This window comes from Corapipo altera, unplaced genomic scaffold (assembly GCF_003945725.1).
Source record: "Corapipo altera isolate COAL_440 unplaced genomic scaffold, ASM394572v1 46, whole genome shotgun sequence".
Classification (NCBI taxonomy): Eukaryota; Metazoa; Chordata; class Aves; order Passeriformes; family Pipridae; genus Corapipo; species Corapipo altera.
In genome coordinates, this window is record NW_020884883.1 from 8,505,697 (window position 1) to 8,527,302 (window position 21,606).

Consider the following 21,606-nt stretch of genomic DNA (forward strand, 5'->3'; position numbering starts at 1 on the left):
TGACTGGGATAGCTGATCTCTTTGCACTTTACTGCCTGAACTCTATTGTTCAGTTTTTTTATTTTGAACCTATATTTTAAGGAAATGGAATCGCATTTTTTGTACCTGTTTTTAACTTTTATTTAATAAAATGCGTGCAATGTGACTGGTTTTAAATCATAAAAAAATTATGAATTTGCAGGTTTCATAGATGTCCATTCCAGAACTGTGAAAATCCATCTGGATTAGGTTTTATGTCTAGGCAAGTGGAAGACTCTCGGAACAACAGTCTGTACTTCTGTTCAGCATGGCCTCCAGCAGCTGTCAGCAGAAGGGATGGGCTAGGTGTTGCTCTGTTGGTGTTGCAAGCTGTGCATGAAGTGAATGTTGGAAGTAAAAGATGAGAATGTAACTCAAAGTTACATTAGCCCCAGTTCTTCCTGTTCCCTCATACTTGCACTATGGTAAGGAAGGGGCTCTGGCAAGCTGGGTGTCACCTCGAGGTCTCTTTTGGGAAGGAGATGTCCAGCAATGGTGACAGCAGCAGCAACTGTCTACATTTTTACTCTCCTCTGCTGTTTCTTTTCCTCTGACCAGTTCCTGAACTGCAGAGATGTTTATTTCCAGCAGGAAAGGAGAGGTTGTAATGATTTCAGCTTTCTGTCATGGCCCTTCACTGCAAAGTGGCTCAGTCCCTGTAGTCAGAGCCCTCGGAGAACAACTTCCAAGTGGTGACTCAAGGCTTTGTCTGCAAAAGTGCACATCATTCTTGCAAGTGTGAGGAAGGTGAAAAGAAAATCTTATGGATGGTTCTGATTCCCCCCCAGGAGAACAACTGGAAGGGAAGTCTTTGCTGCAGGATCAGTGCTCTGGCAGAATGGCCCACATTCTTCAGCCTGTGGGCTCTACAGGTCTACACTATGCTTTGTTTCACAGAGGAAGTTGTCCTACCTGTCCCTACTATTATTTTTCAAGGAAGATTTTTCTGAGCATCAAATCATATCCTAAACAATACTTGTATTTTTTTTTGTTGCCAATTTTTATATTGTCTCCCTGACTTTGTTTGTATGAAACATGGTGATGGATTTCACAGTTCTTTGCTCATCTTTCTGCTTCTTCTTAGCACCAAGCTGTGGTCTGAGCTGTTCCATGCAGCCAAGAGGTGCACTCCATACACATCTTAATGGTGCTGGAGTCTCAAACAGCTTCATCCTGTGAGAGAAACAGTCTGTACACAAGGAAGCCTTCCCAGCTACCCCTGTGCTGACACAGGCATTGTTGAGGATTTCTGTCCTGTAGCCATTCTAAATCCATGAAAAGGAATCATTTTCTGAAGGAAAATGCATTTGTGCTCAAACCTATCTGTTGGCTTAATGCTATGTTTTGCAGTCAGACTGGCATAGCTTGTGGTCACACACACCACACTGTGTTATTGTACAGCCAAACCTTCAGCTCAGCGGTAGGTTCCCTGGTCTTGCAAATTGATGAGCACTGATGCACTTGCAGTTTGGATACTGGAAGAGTGAATCCCTTCTGAAGCTGCAGAGCAGAGTGGGCAGAGGTGGTCCATGCTGTCAGGTGGTTGCACACTTGGTGTGCTCCTCTGGCTGCGGCCACAGCTCTGCCTACCTCTGCCTTTCCAGCTGAGAAAGCCGTACTTGGCATCCTGTGGCTGATGAAGGTGGCCCTTCATCTGTCATCTCATGAGCTGAGACCTGCCTCAGGGTTGCATCTGGCTTGAGTACATCTGCTAAGTTAAATCTGGTTTTGAAGTTTCATCTGTGAGCCCATCTGCCTGTTTGCCTTCTGTTTGTGTCTGGCAAGGCGGCTCAAGGCAGGCAGGCTTTGGCTGTGAGAAGGTAAACTACTTCCATGCATGCAGGAAGAGTAAATCATGACTCAAAGCACAGCAACCTGCAGGCTGAGAAAAACGGCAAGACAGTCCAGGGGGAAGCTGCAAAGCCTCAGACATGTCTCTTCACTGTCCAGGCAGTCCTGGGGTCCACTTCCCTGCAGTGAGTGTGTTAGCACTGAGCCATTTTCTTTCCAGATTGTTTCCATCCTCTGTCAAATGCAGCCTTCCTCATTTTCTGCTTCAGTCCTTCTGTGTAGGAGAAGAAAATTCGTGACTTTTATGTTCTGATGCATGCGGGCACACATTGGCACATCTTAGACATGCAGAAAACTTGAGGAGTTTGGAGCATACCCTTTCCTGAGAGAGTTTTTCCTAGATAGGAAAAATACCTTAGCTTTAATTGTCTCCTTTGTACTGTCTCTTGAGTTCAGAATGACTTCCTTTCTGTTTGTTATTATTGTCCAGATAAACTCACTTTCACCCTGTGCAAATAATTGCCATGTCCTGTGTCCAGAGTGGGGTGAGAGGAACTCTGCTGTGGATGTGGTCTGTGCCAGGTAGCTGGTGTTCCACCTCCCTGACAAGTGTGGAGGGGAACTGCACGACGCTCCTGTGCCACAGCTCCAGGCCTGCACCTTGCTGGGGCAGAGGCTCTGTTTTGACACCGAGTGTTGCGTGTGTGAATAATTTGTCTGAAGGCATGTTGGGGTTTGACCTTCAGAGGAAAGGGGTTGGGGAAGAGCATTCCTTGGGATGGTGAGGGTGCCACCCTCCTTTTTCCTCTATTATGAAGGTGAGTAGATGAGAGCAGGGTGCTGGACAAGGGAACTATTAGTTGCTCTGCTCTTGGAGGTCCTGGCAATGGGATGGTGGCAGATACACTCCCCACTCGTGTCTACTTACAGCTCCCAAATGAATTCTTGAAGCTTGTAAGAGATTTCTGGGTGACTGCAGAACAGGTAAAAGATAACTTGCTTCCTAAAACTGCTCCACCAGTGATCTGTTTTCTTAGGTGATCTCTGGGAAAGAGTTCTGCCCATTTAGTGGGCTACTGGAAAGGCAGAGCTCTGCAAAGAAAGGCAATATAGGTTGCAGTGCTGTCACAAGGAAAGGCATCTAGGAAGAAAGGGAAGAAAGGATTCAAAGTGTTTATTTGCACATGAAAAACAGATTTGAGGGAAATCGAGAGTCTGAGTAACTGTGTAAACTGGTTCTGTAGTTTCAGGTTTGTTGGTTTTGTTTTTTAAGATCTTGGGTTGAGTAATTTAGAAAATATGGTTCTATGTTTTCACCACCAGAACCTTTCAGCTGGAAACTTGTTGCATGGCCAGGTAAGAAAACTGAACTTGTGGAAGTGAAGGAGCTCAGAAGTGGCAATATCTTCTCATGCAATAAAAAGTAATTTTTCATGATTAGCTGAAAAAATTACCCTCTTCAGTCCCCTCAGCAACTGTGGTAATAGGAGGTATGTACAGACAGCCAACTGGCCAGCAAAGGCTTTCTTACTCCTTTTGGACTAGTGCAAAATGCAGCATGTAGCATTTGTCTTTGTTAGACGAATAATGTAGTGATTTGTTTAAAAAACTGGCCTTTTGCTGTTTCATTAATGGAGATTAATAATGTTAGCTGAAAAGCCATGATCAGCTACCCTGTCCTATGCTGCATGTATTAAACAGGAGGGTAGTTTCTAAAATGATGAACGAGAAACTCTGCAGAACCCTGCTTAATTCCAGCAAACTGTTTTAGGAGCTGGAAGTACTGGCAAGCTGAATAATTTTTTGTCCTTCAAGCAGTTGTGACTTTATGATGGTTATAGAGAAATACCACGAAAAGAAAATGAACTTTCCGATAATTCAGCTGGTGGGATGTCAGCATTCACTTCCTGAGATGTGATCTCCACAGTGCAATTGTCCTTATTTTTAAAAAGCCATTAATTCAAGAAGTTTCTCTTGAAATTAGTCATGGGCTGAATTACTGCTTTAATGTGATTATTTACCTGCAAATGATCTAGTATCCTATTTTCCTTGAGCAAAGGATGGATCAAAATAGAGTTACACTGACACCAGGCAATTAAACTGCAATTGTGCCTTCCTAGGTACCAGTCCCTTGCCACCACCTTGTTTTGGTGTGCTGCTGCGTAAAGGTTTGACACAGAGAGAGGAATACAGTCCCATTGATTCTTGGGCAGGCTGGGAAGCTGGCTGGGTACCACCGTCCTGTTCTGCATGGTATGAAAATAAGACAGATATGTTTCAGTTTGTGAGCTGCTCTGTCCTGGTCGTCTCTGTGGTCAGAGCACAGTGCTGAAGACACATCATTTCATGGCACAGAGAAAGCCTGCAAGACCATGGCACGGTTTGAGGCCCCTCCTTGCATCCCCAAACTTCTTTCTCCCATCTTTTCCCTGGTGCAGTGGCTGTCCCAGCTGCATCACTCCTTTCTGGACCTTCCTGGGTTCCCGCAGCTCCTCCTTTTCTGTTGGTGATGCTGTAAAGTTTACCTGTGAAACCCATTGCACCTTTGTTCCAGGTGCAGAAACATGCTTCTCTCTTGGCTATTTCAGAAGCTAATTTTGTAAAGTTTAGTCATTCGCTTTGTTCACTCAAGAGAGATTTCTCGCAACCTAACAATACATTCAGTTAAGGTCTTACTTTTTTGATTAGTCAATTTCTGTAATTGTTAATACTTAGGCTTTCCTTTAGGAGAGCCTGAAATGGGTTGTAGAGCTGTTACTTGGTCCAGTCATCAAATACACCCTCAGAGAGAAACTCTGTGAGGGGAGCCAGGGCACAGGCAGAGGGACCCAGGGTGGAGGCAGAGCCCTGGTCCCTGCTTGCTTGTTACAGCATGGTCTGACAGCAGTGTGGCTTTCCTTCTGGTTTGCTGTGACTGAGTTCCTCGAAGCATCTCCCCACATGTGCCAGAGACTCTGGGGACCTTGGCAGAAGGAAGGTCTTAGTTGAAAGAATGAGATCCAAGTTGAAGGAAATTCTAAACCACTACAGTGATTAGAAAAGAGTATAGAGTACTATCATGCCCTATGGTGCTGGAGTCAGACAGCTTCCCATGTTTTTTCTATTCCCCGCAGGCAGATTTTGCTCACCCCAGTAGGTCTTTGAGAGCTGCTGAGAAATAACAAAAGTTCTGGGAGATCTGGTCACAACTCTTGACACACTTGCAGAGAAACTCTGTTCCAGCCACAGCTTAGTGGCATTAATAGGTCTAAAAATGACTGTTCCTATAAAAAAAAATAAAGTGCTAGCATTCAAAATTGGATTTTTTTTTCAGGAGTTTTGGAAAGCCCTTGCTGCAGAGGGCCACCCAACTTACCCCAAGCAATGCATGGACATCTGCTCTCTATTCCAGCTATTTCTGGGCCATGGAGAATCATAGAATGGCCCGGGTTGGAAGGGACCTTTCAAGATCATCTAGTCCCATGCCCCTGCCATGGGCAGGGACACCTTCCACTGGAGCAGGTTGCTTAGAGCCCCATCCAACCTGGCCTTGAACACTTCCAGGGAGGGGACATCCACAGCCTGTTCCAGTGCCTGACCACCCTCACAGTGAACAATTTCTTCCTTTTGTCCAACTTAAATCTACCCTCTTTCAGTTTAAAATAATTATCCCTCATCCTACCAAAGTCCCCCAGATGACATGCTGCAAGCTCTTGCCTCTGAGCCTGCATAGCTTTGGAGGACCTTGGTTCCCTTCCTGATGCCCACCTCTGCTGCCAGGCAGAGCACCATGCCCAGCCTCGCTCATGGCTGCTGCAGGAAAGACAACTGGGATATGAGGATGTGTGCCAGGGGTGTCATCTAGTGCCTCCCTCACGGCATCCTTCCTGCCATCCTCGAAGGATGTGTTCTGCTTAGTCTCTGCAGGTACCATATTAGCCATGTAACCTAGAGAGCCTTTTTCAAAACATTTGATGCCTTCACTGAGAGCTATATAGAGTACAGCTGCATTTATTTCTGATTCACAGGTACCAGGAATCACAAAATACTTAAAATACAGCATCTTAGCATTCTAAAAGGTGTCCCACTGTTTCCTCTTGCATTTACACATGGTGAAGATTCTATCTGATGCCTTTTATGCTTCAGCTGAAGGTAGAAATAAGGTATTTTTCTACTTCTGATAATAAGCAGTTGTTAAGATGCAGGTAAAATAAAAGCAGAAGCCCCAAAACACCAGGCTTCCCTGTCTGAGAGCAGTGAAAATGTACTGTTTTCTTTGGAGAGACGACTTTCTGTTTTACTTTGCAGTCAGCTAACAGTAAAATGTAATGGTTTTTCTTCTAGGTTACCTACCAAGGACACAAAATACATGGGAAGGTCAGATCACTGACAGCTGCTTTCTACAAGAGCATGCAAGTCCCTCTTGAGATGAATGACTGGAATGGGGATACGCATCCTGCTTTCACTGGAGGATCCACATCAAGGAGCCCCAAATAGGACACCTATGCTGGGACTCTGCCCCAAAGGGGTCATACAAATCCTATGTTCTCTGATAGCTCCCAGGAGCCTTATTTGCCTCTGTGGTGGGATTTGAACTCTGGGATTACACTGCCTATGTACTGGATGGTGGGCTCAGTCCCCTTTTCCTCTTATCCCCCATACTAGGGACCACATTGAAAGAGACAGTGCCAAATTCAGATCTGGACCTGAGGCTTGCACAGCACAAGGGAGTACATTTGGCACATATTAAGTGGCAGGAACACGAATTTCTTGCAACATCCCCTTAAGTAACTTTTGGATCAAATGATATGGCTGCATTTTTCTTCTACTAAGTCAAAGCAAGGTCTTCCTTCAAAGTATCATGTTTCAAAACTTCTAGTATGACACTTCAATTCTAGTACATGTCCATTTGTAAATAGCATTTAGAAATGAGCTTCTAAATATTGGTACTCAAGATGAATTGGTCCTTCTTCCAGTGGCACTGATCAGGAATCAGCAGTTGATGAGGATCTTCACGGTCGCACTCAGAGTTGGTCTGTGCTCTCTGTGCTTCCTAAGCAGCTATGGTGCCTCTTACACTCCATCACCCTTCACCACCCACCTCTCCCATGCCATTTCTCTGTGTGAAGGGTTATTTTGTCAGTAGCAGTTTTGCTCCAGCTGGGCTTCCAGGATTATGCCTGAAGTTCTTGTGGCATGGGACTGGACTCAGCGGCAGTACTCCCGCTCGATGCTTGCCATGAGCTCCTCCTCCGAGTAATCGTATGATATTGTGGACTGTCCTGATGGCTTCTTGCTGTTGCCTTCTGGGCTCCTGTCACAAAAGGGAATGAGTTATTGGTGTTGTGTGAGAGAATCAGGCTCTGAAGACATGAGAAGGCCCTTAACTTTTTTTGTGAATGGAAAGATCAAGCCGCAAGTGGCTTGCTGAGACACAGATACTCTGTCACGTCTAGTTCCATACCCCATGGGCACATTGCCTGCTGACATTTGCTATCATTTGGCGCCTATTTCAGTCTGTGAGTTCATTACAGTACAGCCCTTACAATGCTCCAGATCAAACGCCCGGAATCTTCCAGTTAGGCTCAGCTAAAGGACTGTGTAACCTTTATGCTAGTTACTAGTTTTAATGTTTTATGAAGAAAGAGATTTTTTTTGTTCGTATTTGTAAGGGATTTGAGTTTCAACCAAAACATGAATGCAGCTCCCTCAAATTGTTCTTATGGCTTTTATTTATTTTTACATCAGCACAACTCTCACATGTTTCAGCACACTCTCACGAGTGGGAACTGATGTATGATTCAAGGGGAACTGGTATGGGGTTTATTGGTGTTTTGAAAGGTGGTTTATGCTGGGTACAAGAGAAATCTGTCCCTAGCTGCGTGAGGGAGAACAGTGAAAAGGCTTCTGCAAGCTTAGACCACTGTACCTCAATGCTACCAATTAAGTGTACTTGATCTTGCCTTCTGGGACTCAAGAGAGGAGCCAGGAGCTGGCAACTGAGTGCTCCTCCTTGGCCCAGTAGGGAACTGGGAGGTTCAAGAAGGAGCAAGGCAGGCTGTCAGGCTTGTCATCTCTGGAAATTGGAGCACATGGCTCAATGAAATGGAGGTCATGGTGTGGTGCAGAGCTAAGTGGGGACTTGAGCTGGTAAATCCAAATTGTAAAGTGCTCTGCCATGCCATGTCAATCAAGATTTGTGACCATCTACTGGTAGAGAACAAGCAAGAAACAAATGAGTTTGTCTGTCAGTTAGTTGGTTGCCAAAGAGGCAGTAGCATGGCTCCAGATCTGTCCTAGACTCACCATGTAGCATCTGTTGAATTACTTTTTTCTATCCCACTCTGGGTCTTGCAGCTGGAGTGAATTTTGTCATTAGCATCCTTAGTGAAAAAAGATGAGGACCTGTTTATTAGATGGAATCACAGAAGCTGCCTCAAAGCAGGTAAGTAAATGTAGAATCAGAATTGAAAAAAATAACACTTTGTCCTATAGAGGAGGTGCTTTCATACTGCTCTCCTTGGGCCAGGGAGCATCCTCAGTGTTCCTCCAACAGGCAGCAGCCAGCCTCCTGCTGCTGTCCTGCTCCTTCCTCTGCTCTCATCTGCCTTGGTCAGAGAGGTTCCAGCCCAGCCCAGCTCTCTCACTGAGCTGTGCTTATGCCATGCCCCCTGTGTGTCAGAAACAGTTTGTTTTCCCTGGAGTCACCTGATGACCAGCTGGTGTGGCCACTGGGTCGTGTGGGTGTTCTACACTTATTTACACTGCACCATGCCCTTCATGAGTAGTTTTACTGTCAGCAAGTAGGATTTAGCAACTGAACTCTTCTGCTTATTCCTTTTATTAATTTTCCTTCTGAGGGGCTCCAGGCAACCCAATTTCCACTGCAGTAAATGAGACCCGAGAAGAAACCTACAAGTCCAAGAGCTCGAACCATACAGCAGCAGTTACAAAACATGAATGGGAAAAGGAAGTGCAGAAATCTAACTTAAAACCACAATTTACTGATTTAAACGCTGCACTGTGACAATCCTCAAACTAATTTTATGTGATGAATAAGAGGCAGAGCTCTTGGCAACCTGCTTGCAGGCCCACAGAAGAGCCATTGTTTCTCTTAGCAGTTACATAATTTCCCACTGTTAATTATTCTCAATGCTTTGGTTTGCATGGATAAAATATCCAGGTAAAATTGGAACTCATTGAGACATAGATGTGCTTTTAAAAATACAAAAATAAACTGCACTTACCATGCATACCCCAAAATTGAGGGGAAAAGAGAGGGCTGGGTTTCTTTCAAGAGCAACAAAAAAGCAAGTTGCTGTTCATATTCTTTCTATATTTGTGGCAAAGTTCTGTATCATTTAATATGGGAAAACTGAAATAAATTTAAAAATGAGAGCTTTAATCTGGATAAAAGGAGAAATTTCTGCACCCTGAGGACACCAACCAGAGGAACAGGTTCTGATAGCACAGGCTCTATCCTTAGAGGCTTTCAAGACCTGATGGGACAAAGCCTGGAGTATTCACAGCTAGAGCTACGAGACTGGATTAGAGAGCTCCTGAGGCTATTCCAACCTAAACCTCGATCTCAAAGGTACATTGGTGCAGCTTTTTCTACTGATCCTGGAATTTAGTGAGAGGTTGTGGTAGGGAAATCCCAAGCTCAGGATGTGCATAGGACAAAAGCTGGTGGACTACAAGGCTGTTCCCATGCCCCTCCAGCTGCTCCAGCAGCAGAGGAGGCACCTTGCTGCTCTCATCACCATGTGTCAGGGCTGCGGGTCAGGGCTTCAAACACATGTAGTGCAGCTGAGGGCTGTTACACCTTCTGATTTGGAAAATAACAGGTCAGCACGTCAAGGGGAAAAATTTTCAGTCTGCAGATGTTCTGGGGAAGGAGAGAAACCTGGGAAGGGGCAAAGCTGAGAGAGAAAGAGCTAACTGAAAAGCATACAAGAGGGGAATTTGCAGCACCGTAGTGCAGTAAGAAAAAAAAGGCTAATGCAGAGACATCAGGATTACTGGGCAGGCTTCTGGGTGTCTCACTGCTAAAAAGTTATTAACAGCTGAGTTTAGAAAGCAGCAATAAAAGTGATTTAAGAAGCTAGAGCAAAGCAATTTAGGAAAGAGGAAATCAAGAAATGCGTTCCATTTCAGCTACAGGCCTCTTGGTGTGGAAAGATTCTTAAGAGAAGCAGGAATTATTTGTGGGTTTTCTGTTAAATTGAAAGACAGTGAACTATGCAATGTGGAGAAGGAAATGCAAAGAGTAAAAGTGAGCAAAACCACCTCTGATCACAATCCCAGCAGTGGGTATGGCTGGCAGTGCCACATCCCTTGTGTCAGTCAGCTGCCTGGTGTGGGGCAGAGCTGTCTGTGGGCTCCGGTGACAATGTCCCTGATGGGTGGCTAAGGTGACAAGCTCCAAGGCAGAAATGTGATCTAAGTGGCTGAAAACTAGGTTGGGGTGAATCTAGGCCAGTGCTTTGTATGATTTTGCTGAGGATGGGAAAGTCCAGGGTTAATCATTAAAATGCCTTCTGCAAGACCTTGCAGCTGAAAAATGGGTCAAAACAACGCCCTGGTAGCGCTGCCAGTGACACGAGCCTTGGCAGCAATTGTAAAACCATTACAGCGTTCCTGGGCTGTGTCATCCACCCGTGGACTGCCAGATGCTAGAGAGCAGTCCCAAAACTGCTCTGTAGCAGAGAGGGGAGTGGGGGATAAGAAGTAACACAGCCCAATCAGGAACACATCCAACTGTGTTCCTATGTGCATCCAAGGTATTTATCAGGGGCTGGTTTAGATGCTTCTGTGGTGTCACATAGGCAGTACAGGAGGTGCACACCTACATCTGCCTCATGTGACTGCTCTCCTGACACACACTATTAAGTCTCTGTACCTAGTTTTTTTTCTCCTTGCTTGACATTTATTTTTCCTTTAATTGGCTTTATGGGAATTTCTTCAGTCAGCAACTCTATCAAGACAAGAATGACTTTTGCTGTCTGTAACATGGGTGTTTATCTAGAATGATTCCAGCCACAGAAATGTGAAGGATGAGAAGACACCTACACACATTAACCTCTGTTTCCGGGATTTGATTTGATTTGATTTCTTCAAAATGCAGTTCTGCTGGGTGCTGGGCCATTTCCCAAAAAATGTTTGTATAGTTCTTGCCAGCAGGAATTGCAGCCCTGATTATGTTGAGCAGTACAGGCACTTCACACATAAGCTGTTCTATGGGGCTCTGCAATGGGTGTACAGTAAATGTTATTTAAATGAAAATAAGCTCCTGCTCTGTCATCCCAGGTTAGAAACCAGTTTCTGCTGTCTTGAGTCTTCCGTTTGTGTGTCAGAGGGAAGGAAAAGGAAAGCCTTGGCAGGGTGTGAGGGGCCAGCAGGCTGGGGAGCTCGGCGTGGGGCTGTGGCAGGGCTGGCTGTGCACCCCCAGAGGAGACTGCTCAGTTGCCATCATAGCCCAAAGCTCATTGAGGATACTGGAAAGCCCAGGAGTGGTTAAAATCCCCATGAGAGCACCTGTACAAGCCTTGCTGTCAGAAAAGCCAAGGGCAGTGTTTTCTGAGTACTGCTGAAACCAGCAGCCTTGCCAGGTGAGCTCCCTGCCAGCTGGGAGGGGGAGAAGGTGGAGGGAGGACAGTGGCTGGTGCCTGGGGTCTCCTGACAGATCCACTGGCACTGCTCAGCATTAGTAGGTCACACAGCCTGATGGCCAGGATCTGCAGATTAGTCTGCTCTTGAGTGCTGCAGGAGCAGTAGGGCTGGATGACAGCCAGAGCTTAATGTTGAAAAGAATCGCTCTTTAGTGTAAGGAGGTGACTTTTTAAGATGTTTTTTCAATCCTCTTCTTTTCATCTGGGTTTCTTTAACACATGTGTTAAACTGTCCCCGTTGCTCTTGGTGCAGGCAGACCTGGAGGCACACTCTGCTTGGTAGCTTTTGCATGGCAGCTTTTGCTCGTGGAAGATTTCGGATTTCCTTTTTTTGGCACCCAGTGCAGAAGGTCCCCACCATTCCCTGTCCCTAAGGGACATTCGTGTCTCTAATCGGAGTAGCATGGGAGCATCTCATAGGCTTTCTCTTATGATTCCTGGGGAACAAAGAGATCGTTTTCTCCTTTTCCACACACTGCAGTGCCCACAGGTGACTGGTGGGTGAACCAGGGTCTGAGCTACTCATTAGAGCAATCCTCCACAGCTTTTCAACAGCTCTTCCAAGGTGCCTCTCTGACGTGGGGACATCTTAAATTCTGCATTGATCATGACCAGGAATGAATCTCTACATTGTAATTTAGATGAAGCCTGGATTTTTTCAGGCAGCACAGCTACTAGATTTTTTTAAATTGGCAAATATGAAAAACAGCAGAATATTTAAGGCTATAAACCATTTCACAGCAATCCCACCCCTCTTTTGCACAGTGTGAGGGATGCAGAAACAGCTTTCCCCTTTATGGTCCCTTCACCCCCTGAAGATACAACGAAAGTAGAAGATACCATGAAAGCAAGGGATACTCACTGATGGTCAGCATTGTTGTTCTCTGGGCCTGGCGAGCTTCTGGTTGACAAAGCCTGTGAAACAAGAAAAGACATGTATTTCAGTTACAACACTTTAAAGTCAAGGAAGGTGATTCTGCCCCTCTATTCTGCTCATGAGAGACCCCACCGGGAGCTGCATCCAGCTCTGGGACCCCCATTACAGGAAAGACACGGACCCATTGGAGTGAGCCCAAAGTAGGGCCACCATAATGATCTGAGGGCTGGAGCACCTTTCCTATGAAGACAGGTTGAGAGAGATGGTGTTGTTCAGCCTGGAGAACAGAAGGTTCTGCGGAGACCTTACTGCAACCTTTCAGTACTTAAAAGGGACCTCTAAGAAAGATGGAGAGAGGCTTTTTACCAGGACCTGTGGTGGCAGGACAAGGGGCAATAGTTTTAAACTGAAAGAGGGCAGGTTTAGATAAGAACTTAGGAAGAAACTCTTTACTGTTGGAGTGTTGAGGCACTGAAAGTGGTTGCCCAGCAGAGTTGTGGATACCCCATACCTGAAGGTCAGGTTGGATGGGGCTTTGAGCAACCTGGTCTAGTTGAAGATGTTCCTGCCCATGGCAGGGCTGTTGGAACTGGATAATCTTTCATGGTCCCTTCCAACCCAAACCACTATGTCTTTCTATGAAACCTATCTTTATCTATAGTAGGCTATGTCTGCCCTGATTTAAACCCCCAAACAACCTCTATGGAGACAATACAGGTACAAGAGACTCCTCTTTACTAGCTCTGTTTTGCCTGCTCTGTTCCAGCATTCAGGGCAGCTGGGTGGCTGCAGGCTACAGAACTGAAATCCCTGGCCGACTTGTTAAACCTCCCAGTTTTTTCATGAATGAGCACTGCCCCACTGATTGACAGGTTGCACTATGAAAATACCTGCTAAGGAAAGAAGTTACTGCAACACAGACCCAACTTTTTTTACCTGACAGAGATACTTCCCTGAAATGATCCATCTGTAGTGAAATGGCCACATTCCCTATGCTGGAATCCACAGGCTTTCAATGGGGTATCTGGTAATAAAATGAACCCCTTGCAGCCAGATGCTACTGAGAAGAATATAACTTTCATCTTTTTTTTACTTTTTCACTGTACTCTCACGGGCAAAAGGAGTGGGACAAGAACATGGCTTTGCATAAAACTAGATCTATCTTGGCTCACCACTATTTTTTCTGAGCTGCAATCCTAAAGCTGGTAGGCCTCCTTTGTACAAGCTATCCTGAATCTCATGACAACACTAATATGTAGCACACCAAACCAAAGTGAGGATTTGGCTTCCAGAAAATAGAAACAAAAAGTTGTTTTGTCAGTGTGGAAAAGGGGAAATATTGTACAAGAATATTTCTTTTTGTACAAGAAATGGAAGCAAAGGAACAAGGGAGAGGTGTGGAAAAGCTTGCAATTCAGAGCCATCACCTATGCCTCTGCTGCATGGTGTTTCTGAAAGGCTGGATGGGACTAAGCGATTCCTCAGTAAGATCTGATCTTGAATAGCTCAAACTTGCACTTTCTCAAGGTCCAGCAATGCATGGGACAGCTGCTGGTAAGGGTGGAAGCTATGGAGGGGAGACACCCCTCTACAGGTAGCACCGGTACAGCATTGATGGCTTTATGCAGTTTTGAGCTGATTTAAATCAGTTGGTATTGATCAGGCTTGTATGTGCCATCCTGGATGTCTGCAATTACTGCATGGCACCTGATTTTAATTTGAAAGGAGATGTTTTCACTACACTCCTTCCTCATCTGCTCCTCATGGGGATGGACAGGAGTTGAGGTTTAAACACCCTGGTCTCAGACACTGCCAGGCAGATAGAGAGGTGCTTGGTAGAGAACTGCTCAGCTCTTCTCTGCTTCTTGCATGGGCTTTGTGCTGCTGTGGTCACCTTTGGCTCCCATGCTTGAGCCAGCGAGGAGGGCTACAGCAAGGACATCTCCCTCAGGGTATGGATCAACACCGCTTCCAGATGAGCCCTTAGCAGCTTCCATTTCTGGAGCTGGGAAAGATATCTGTCATCCATGATATTTTACATCCTAGCTGCTTGCTTAAAATGACAAAAGATATTATCAGTCTTAAGTAGAGCTTTAGTTTGATACCTGCCAAAAGGGAATCCACGTACTTTCAGAAGAGTCCCTGCTCTTTGGCAACACTGTATTTTCTCTGGAAGAGCCTGAACTAGTCTAGAAACAGCTCCTGGGTCCAAGCAGAGACAAGGGTATGTGAGAAAGCTGATGGTAAGGGAAGACAGTTCCCGCCTGGTTATTTATCATCATTTCTTGGCAATCTCCCACAAGCAACAAGAGCAAGAAGCAGTGCCAGGAGAACACCATGCTGAGCTCCAAGGGCTGACTTCTCCTGGGATTGCATCCCACAGTGCAGCATCATCCACTGGGCTACTGCTGCTGTCCCGGTTTCCTTCCACCAGGCAAATAACATTATTCATCCTCAACACCAAGGGAAATACAGTTCTTCAGGAGTGCTTTGATGCTGTTCTTCCCACAGTGAGAACCCAGCTGCCAACTCTTCTCGGCAAAGGATGGGTTTGGATCATTTTCGGGAGGGGTTTGAATTGTACAGTAGGTCATCTGTTTTTTATTCCCTTGTGGCTGACTCCTCCATGTTACGAGTTGTACGTGTTGTGTGGGTGGAAGACAGAATTAATTAGTCATCAGGACAGAGCAGCTCTGGTTAGTAAAATCTGCTTCTCTGTGCAAAACCTGCTCCCACCTTCTCCAAGGGATCTGTCAGCAACAGTACTTATTTCCCAAGAGAATTTGGCATTGGTGCAGGTAGATCTCTACTGACATTTAATCTGGCGCATGAGTCAAAAATGGTGGCGAGGAAAACAAAAGGCACCTCTAGCCTTTGCCTTTTGCCTGCCATCAGAGCCTCTGTGCTTTGGGAGCTGCTCCTAACTCCTCCAGGCAAAGTACACATGGTTCCTCAATGCCCAGGTGACATCATGTGCTGGGCAGCAGGCAGGATTCGGAGCACTGGCTGTCACAGGCTGTGAGACACAATAAAAACTGGCCCCACCCAGCCTGTTCAGGATTGCTGTAATGTGTGTGTTGCAAGTTCAGCACATAATTGGTAGAAGCCCTTTATGTGGGTTAGGATGATGCATACATCACAACACTTTAATATTATGGGTTCCTATCCTACAGCTAAATAAGCAATTGCTGGCCTGGTTGGCCTGTGCTCTGTTAAGAGATAAATGAAGTCAGCTTCTCCTTTCTGCAGCTTGCAGTCATCTTTTTATTACTCATGCAGACCACAGCGTGTCTCCTTGTTTTCCACCCTGTCCTCACTGTAAGCATCTTGTGCTGGGGTCTGTTGTGCCACAGAGCCCCACATCACCCCCTCTTCCAAGTTTAAAGGCTTGTATATTAAGCTCACCCAGCATGTACCCAGGTTAAATTCAATGTAATGAGATGTGAGGTGGAGTGGTTTGACGGTCATTGCACATGCAGTTCAGCTGTCCTTTGTGTTAGGGCAGCGGCTCCTGGGAGCAAGACAGAGCAGAGAGCTGGAAGGAAGAGCTATTTCTCTGTGCTGAGTGCACGAACAAGCACTCCTGGGATGCAGCTTCCCACTCCCCCCAACCCAATGCAAGTTCCTCATGGTCCTACCATCCAGTAGCTGTGGGAGAGCTGGGTGAGTACACCCTCTCCTGGGACCTGCAGGGCGATCTGAAGCTGTGCACCTTTGGAGGCTCTGAGCTGCTCCTGAGCTGCATTGAAACAGTCAACTACAGTCTTGAGTATTGAAATCACACCGTCTCCAAAGCTGGGAGGTCAATTTCAAGCGTTCTTAGAGATTGCCCCTGAGCCATGCCTAAGCATTATTTGGGAGACTGCAAGTTGATCCTGAAAAAAACCGTGCCAGCTCAGTGGGGCAGACCATCATGGTCCAGTGCCAGGCAGCTGCTACGGTATAGTTTATCAGTACAGACACAGCCCTGAGATGCAGTAGAGATACAGACCCTGAGTAGTCCTATCACGGCCAGGGTAGCCTGGAGAGTGACTGAGCCACCTAAAACATCTACATGTGAGCAGTGTTGTCATTGCCAGTGCTGATCCACTGGGCTGTGGTTTCATAGCATGGCTTTTCTGCAGGATGCAAGCCAGTGCCTCCTTCCCTGCCTCTGCTCTTCCCAAATCCCACTTCACTAATGCCCTGTGAACTAGACCACGGGACTGGTCTGAGCTGAAATGCAAACCCTCTGCCTCGGCAGGGATGGAGGTGATGTCAGCTGGAGAGCATCACAAGTGCATGAGCAGCAGAGCACGGACGGCTGAGCTGGTACAGCAGCAGGGCAGCACCCTCCAGCGACGCCAGCGCATGATGTGGGAGCTGAGCCAGTCCTCACTGCTGAAATCAGCCCCTCATGAACCCGCAGGCAGTTACTGCCGGCAAAAAAAAAAGAGCTTACCTAAGGTGTCAGAAGGTACCAAACGGGATGTGTGGCCCTAGCTGCACCCCAGGCAAAGCACTCCCAGCCTTGCTCCGGTCTGCAGCAACATCCTCTGGCCAGCAAAGAAATTAGGAGCAGGCGGTGAACGGGAAGTGGGCAGGGATGTAGGGAGTTCCCACGCTTCTCCTCTCCTGCCAACTAAAACACCAGCTCCCAGCTATTCTGCGCATGTCCTGAGCTTAGTTTTTAGATCAAGAATAGCTTCAGGGCAAAAGCAAGCCATGCTCTGCCAAGGGAAGGAGGGGAGTTGTGGAAAATAACTATTCAGCAGTTTTCCAAGTCCAGCTGCAACACAGCTGTGCTGGGAGGGTGATGCTGGCTGAGGGGACAGCACAGCTCACTGCTTCTGAGCTCTGGTCAAGTTTCAGGTGCTTTTAACAAGACAAAGAATACAATCTGTGTGACAGAGAGACCTTCAGCTTGGGAACTGCCAGATCCATACCTAGACATTAACTGCAGAATCTGAAATAATCTGACTTCAGGAAGTTCAGAGAGTCCCAGATGTTCAGTTGGAAAAGACCTTTTCTGAAGGCCTCCCACTCCTTACGCAACTGCACCAGAATGTCTTGACTTGAGGGCATTTCTGACTATTAATACAACCAGGAAGAAAATGCTGAAATAAGCTGCTAACAATGCTAAATTAGAAAGATCAGATTGTTTGAGGGAAGCACATTTTAACAAGACTAGAAAAATAAACCTGAGTTCCTGTAAGAAACTAATGGGGCATGACATTAAATGTCCCTACAGGACCCTCATGTGTTTGCAGCTGGGACCAGCCAGCCACAAGATGACGCTGTGCCACACCAAACTGCAGAAAAACATTTATTTGGCTGAAAAAGTCAGGCAAAGCTTTGAAGACTTAGGTGTTTTAGAAGTGTATGATAGTCCCTCTAGAAGTTGGTGAATGCACCCTCTACCTGTGTTATTCCCATGCTGCAGCTTGAGTGATTCACTTACTGAAATCACATCCTGTCTTCAATCAGGAGGAGTGATGGTGCCACGGAAAAAGCTGTTAAAAGCAAGATCCTAAGATGTCTCTGTGATTCTTCTATTTCAGGAAACCAATGGGGAAGTGCCTGAGGCCACAGCCTCTGCCCTGGCTTCCACTAAGGGCTGCCACTCTGCCCTGTGCTGAGGTGCTGCTCTAAGGTGCTGCTCTGAGGTGCTGCTGAGGCAGCACCTGTAAAACCACAACTACATGTTTCTGTCTTGAGCAAAGAGACAAGGAAAAAACATGTAAAACCATCTAGAATTGAGAGCAAAGCTGAAAATGGACATTTGATGCTGATAAGAGGTGCTGGGGTCTGCTCCAAGCCAGGTTCAGGCTCCCCATCAGGATTTGGTTCCCAGCCGGCTGCTGTTCTTTCACACTTCTCACTCCCAAGTACTATTTGAATGTAATAGAGGTGGCTCAAGCCTCTAAATGCAGGTGCATCCCTCTCTACCAGCCCTTGACACCTGGCCTGACTGCCCACTGGTGCTGCTAACTTGCTGACAAACTGTCCTGGGGCTCAGGTGTGAAGCACGACACTGATGCACATCATGCCCAGGAGAAACTCAACCATGACATCAGAGAGCTGAGTCCTGCTTGCAATTCTGCTCACTTCTGGCTCATGTCAAACCTCTCCTCTACTCCTGCTACCCAAAATCTGCTCCTCCATGGGCTGTTTCTCATCAGACTTTTCTCCTGTAATACTTCCTTGTTGCCCTTCCTTCTCGTGCATCACCTTTCCCTCATTAATTCTGTTGAATCAGCTCATGCTTTTTGCTCTGAAATTTCTTTGCTCATCCACCATTTTGCACAGGGCAAAGCGAGTTCCCACCACTAGAGAGAAACTACAAATGAGTGCCTGAGAAGCTGGCAAGACTGAGAGAAATTGCCCTCAAAATTTCTAGCAAGGAACCGGCGATGCAACAAAGTTGATATCCCTTTCCAAAACCTCCTCCACCAGCCTCATGGGAAGGATAGGACTGCAGTTTGTACAACAACCTAAAAGACTAAACTGCATCCAGTAAACAACCAAAACCTGGTGCTGCAAACAGTTTCCTCCCTCCTTTTCTCAGGCTATTGACATTTTAGGCCCCAAGGAGTCAGAATGGTAAGCCCATGATCGCTGTCTGTACCGTGGTCATCTCAGGTTCACATAAAGAAAGTGCTGCCAGCAAAAAAGCTTCCAGTTTGCCCTGAAAATACCTGAGACTTCTCTTGCATGTCTTTTAGATATTTGAAAAACACTGGTAGTTCTTTGCTGTCTTTAAGACAATGTATTTGGGTGCAATGAGAGGTGTGGACTTCCTCCCACACAAGAGGCAGCAGCAGCTGGACAAGGGGACACACAGGATGCTCAGCATCACTGTTGCCTCACAGGTGGCACAATTGCGTGCTGCACCCACTTGGCCTTGCTGGATGACCAAGGCCCCACATGCCTGTTCCAGGCTGAGCTCACAGACATCTCTGTGCTGCACCAGGTCTGACCACAACCTAGTGGCTGAAGGGATGCTACAGGTTTCTTGCCACCATTTCTGCCAGAGGAGGAGGTCTGCAACAGGGCGTGGGGCACAGTGACTCCCCAAGGGCAACATCCTAAATTCCTCAGCCTTTCTGGTTTGCTCCTTGTCATTGGTTCACTAGTATCTAATGCTGTAGTGGACTGTCTCTCTACTGACACTAGTAAAGAAAGATGAGGGCAGTTCCATCGCCTTTCTGATATGTAATTACCTAGAACACACATCAGAATAGAGCTATAATACTACTTTGTGCACAGGAAAACTCACAGTTTATGTAATTATTATTTTTAAAGATCCAGCCATGATATTCACAAGTGGAAACGGAGGGAAAATGGATATCAGCAGCCTCTATTCCCATAAGTAAAGATAAATGGGAGAAGTCAGGAGCAGTGTTCATAAATGAGAGTCCCTCAGAGGAGAAAGCAGTGCTGGACTGAGCTCCTGTTCATACTGCAGGAGGGTTTGGAGCAGAGAGTGAGGACAAAATATCTCAATACAAGATGTCTATTTTTTCTTCTGTTTCCAAGCCTTACTTTCTTTGAGGCTTTTCTTTAAAACTTGTCTAAAAAAAGGATTCTCATACTGATCCTTGCCAAGTTTCTTAATGGAAAAATTATTTTGTATTAGTTATCCTTTCCCCATGGATGAACAGTTTGGTGATGGAAGTGATACACTTCTAAAGAGCAAAACTGAGACATGCAAGGCAGAAAGTTCCTGGGTCCTAAATATTCCTTTCCATTTTTAAATTTATTAATTTAGTCAGAAGACATCTGTGCATCTGTGGAGAGCAGCATTTACCTTACAAAGAACACACAACTTGCAAAGCCAAACTAAGATGAAAGAAGCTGGTGATTTTTGGCCTCATCACCAGATGATATAGACGCTGCTGCTATTTTTGGATTGGAAAACACCCACAAAAGATAAATCTCAACTCCCTCGGTGGCAAATCCGTAATTTGTTAAACAGAAACAGACTGAAATGCACCTTTAGGAAGTGCCAGACTGCAGTTGCAGCAGACTGGTAAACATTAAAGGGCAGTTTTATGTTCACATTTTTAAACTTCTGTTTACAAGCCTGACCCAGAAGCCGAACTATAAAGTCGAGCTATTTCCACAAAGCAGGAAAAGAAACTTCCAGTAGCACCGGGAGACTGGAGAACGGGATGGCCCCTCTCGGGACGGTGTTTCCCTTGCCCAAGAGACAGAAAACGAAGCAGAGCAGCAAAGAGAAAAGGAGAAGAGAGCATTTAGCCGGACTCGCAGTGAAGATCAAAGGAATTTAGTGTTCGGAGGAGGACACGGCGAGCGGGCTATGGCAGGGGGGGACCCCCGGGCTGGTCTGGGGGGTCCCGGGGCCGCCGCCGGGAGAGTCTGGGGTCCCGACCGGGGCCGGGGCCAGGGCGGGCACTTACCGCCTGCTGGAGCGGAGCCCCGCCGCCGCCTGCCCACATCGCCCCGCAGCTCCCGGCGGCCCGGGGCTCGGGAATGCCGCCGGCGGCAGAGGCTGGGCGGGCGAGGGCGGGCGCCGCCACCCCCTCGCTCTCTGCCGGCGCCGTCTCCGGCGGCTCCTGGTTTTCCACCGCTCTGCCCTTGGGCCCCGCCGCGCCCCGCCGGCGGCTGCTGCCGCTGCCCATGGCCGGGGCCGCGCCGGGGCCGGGGCTGTGCCGGCGGGAGCGCTCCGGGCCGCCGCCTCTACCGGGCGGGGCGGGCGCGGCTCTCCGCCGCTCCGGGAACCTTCGGTGGGAGAATCCCACCCAGGAGCGCCCCAAGGCCGGGGGAGGGAGCCGGCGGCGCAGGGGAGGGATGCGCGGCCGCTTCTGATCACGCTTTTTTGGGCAGGGTGCCGCACTCCCCTTTTCCGTCCAAAACTTTCCATTCCAGCCCATTAGCTCGGGCCTCCCTAGCTCCAGATCTTTACATACATCTCCCTGAGCTGGGGAGAGGACGTTGTCATCTTCGGGGATCATGCAGCAGGAACAGCAATCCTGGGCTGAACTCAGGCACACTTCTCGCAGACGGGTCTGGCAGACCTTGGGAGAATAACGCAGCCCGGGCGATGCCATTTGGGTCGGGTTTGTGGCACTGAGTGGCGGTTCTGGCGGTGTTCCTGAGTCGGGGACTAACAAATGAAAGGAGTAGAGTTTCGGGAAATCCCCTCTGCAAAGAATGGGCACCTCCTTAGCCCATCCCCACAGACGGAGTCACTCTGCTTCTCAACAGGCTGTCGAGCCTGTGGAGTTGATCCTCCAACCATCCTAGACTGCTTCTTTCTTTGCTTTC

The 21,606-nt window shown here is 47.1% G+C and overlaps 1 protein-coding gene and 1 long non-coding RNA gene across 2 annotated transcripts; both read right to left on the bottom strand.

Annotated features, from left to right (window-relative positions):
- Positions 1-999: 999 nt before the first annotated feature.
- LOC113946147 lies at positions 1,000-5,280 on the bottom strand. Its single transcript, XR_003527313.1, has 2 exons — positions 3,831-5,280; positions 1,000-2,080 (listed from the first exon to the last, which is right to left on the bottom strand). It is a non-coding gene; the product is annotated as an uncharacterized LOC113946147 (long non-coding RNA).
- Positions 5,281-5,783: 503 nt separating this feature from the next.
- Positions 5,784-21,389, bottom strand: LOC113946056 (serine/arginine repetitive matrix protein 3-like). The gene is made up of 4 exons (XM_027640923.1): positions 21,245-21,389; positions 20,739-21,060; positions 12,322-12,374; positions 5,784-7,102 (listed from the first exon to the last, which is right to left on the bottom strand). The coding sequence occupies exons 1-4, from the start codon at positions 21,387-21,389 to the stop codon at positions 6,963-6,965; spliced, it is 660 nt and encodes a 219-aa protein (XP_027496724.1). The 3' UTR covers positions 5,784-6,962.
- Between the last annotated feature and the right edge of the window lie 217 nt (positions 21,390-21,606).

Excerpts from the sequence above, each read along its gene's own strand:
- LOC113946056 (XM_027640923.1), bottom strand. The coding sequence starts at position 21,389 with ATGGCATCGCCCGGGCTGCGTTATTCTCCCAAGGTCTGCCAGACCCGT. Across the intron at positions 12,375-20,738 it reads GGGCTCCGCTCCAGCAGGCG|GCTTTGTCAACCAGAAGCTC; the intron begins GTAAGTGCCCGC and ends CTTGTTTCACAG. Across the intron at positions 7,103-12,321 it reads AACAACAATGCTGACCATCA|GAGCCCAGAAGGCAACAGCA; the intron begins GTGAGTATCCCT and ends CTTTTGTGACAG.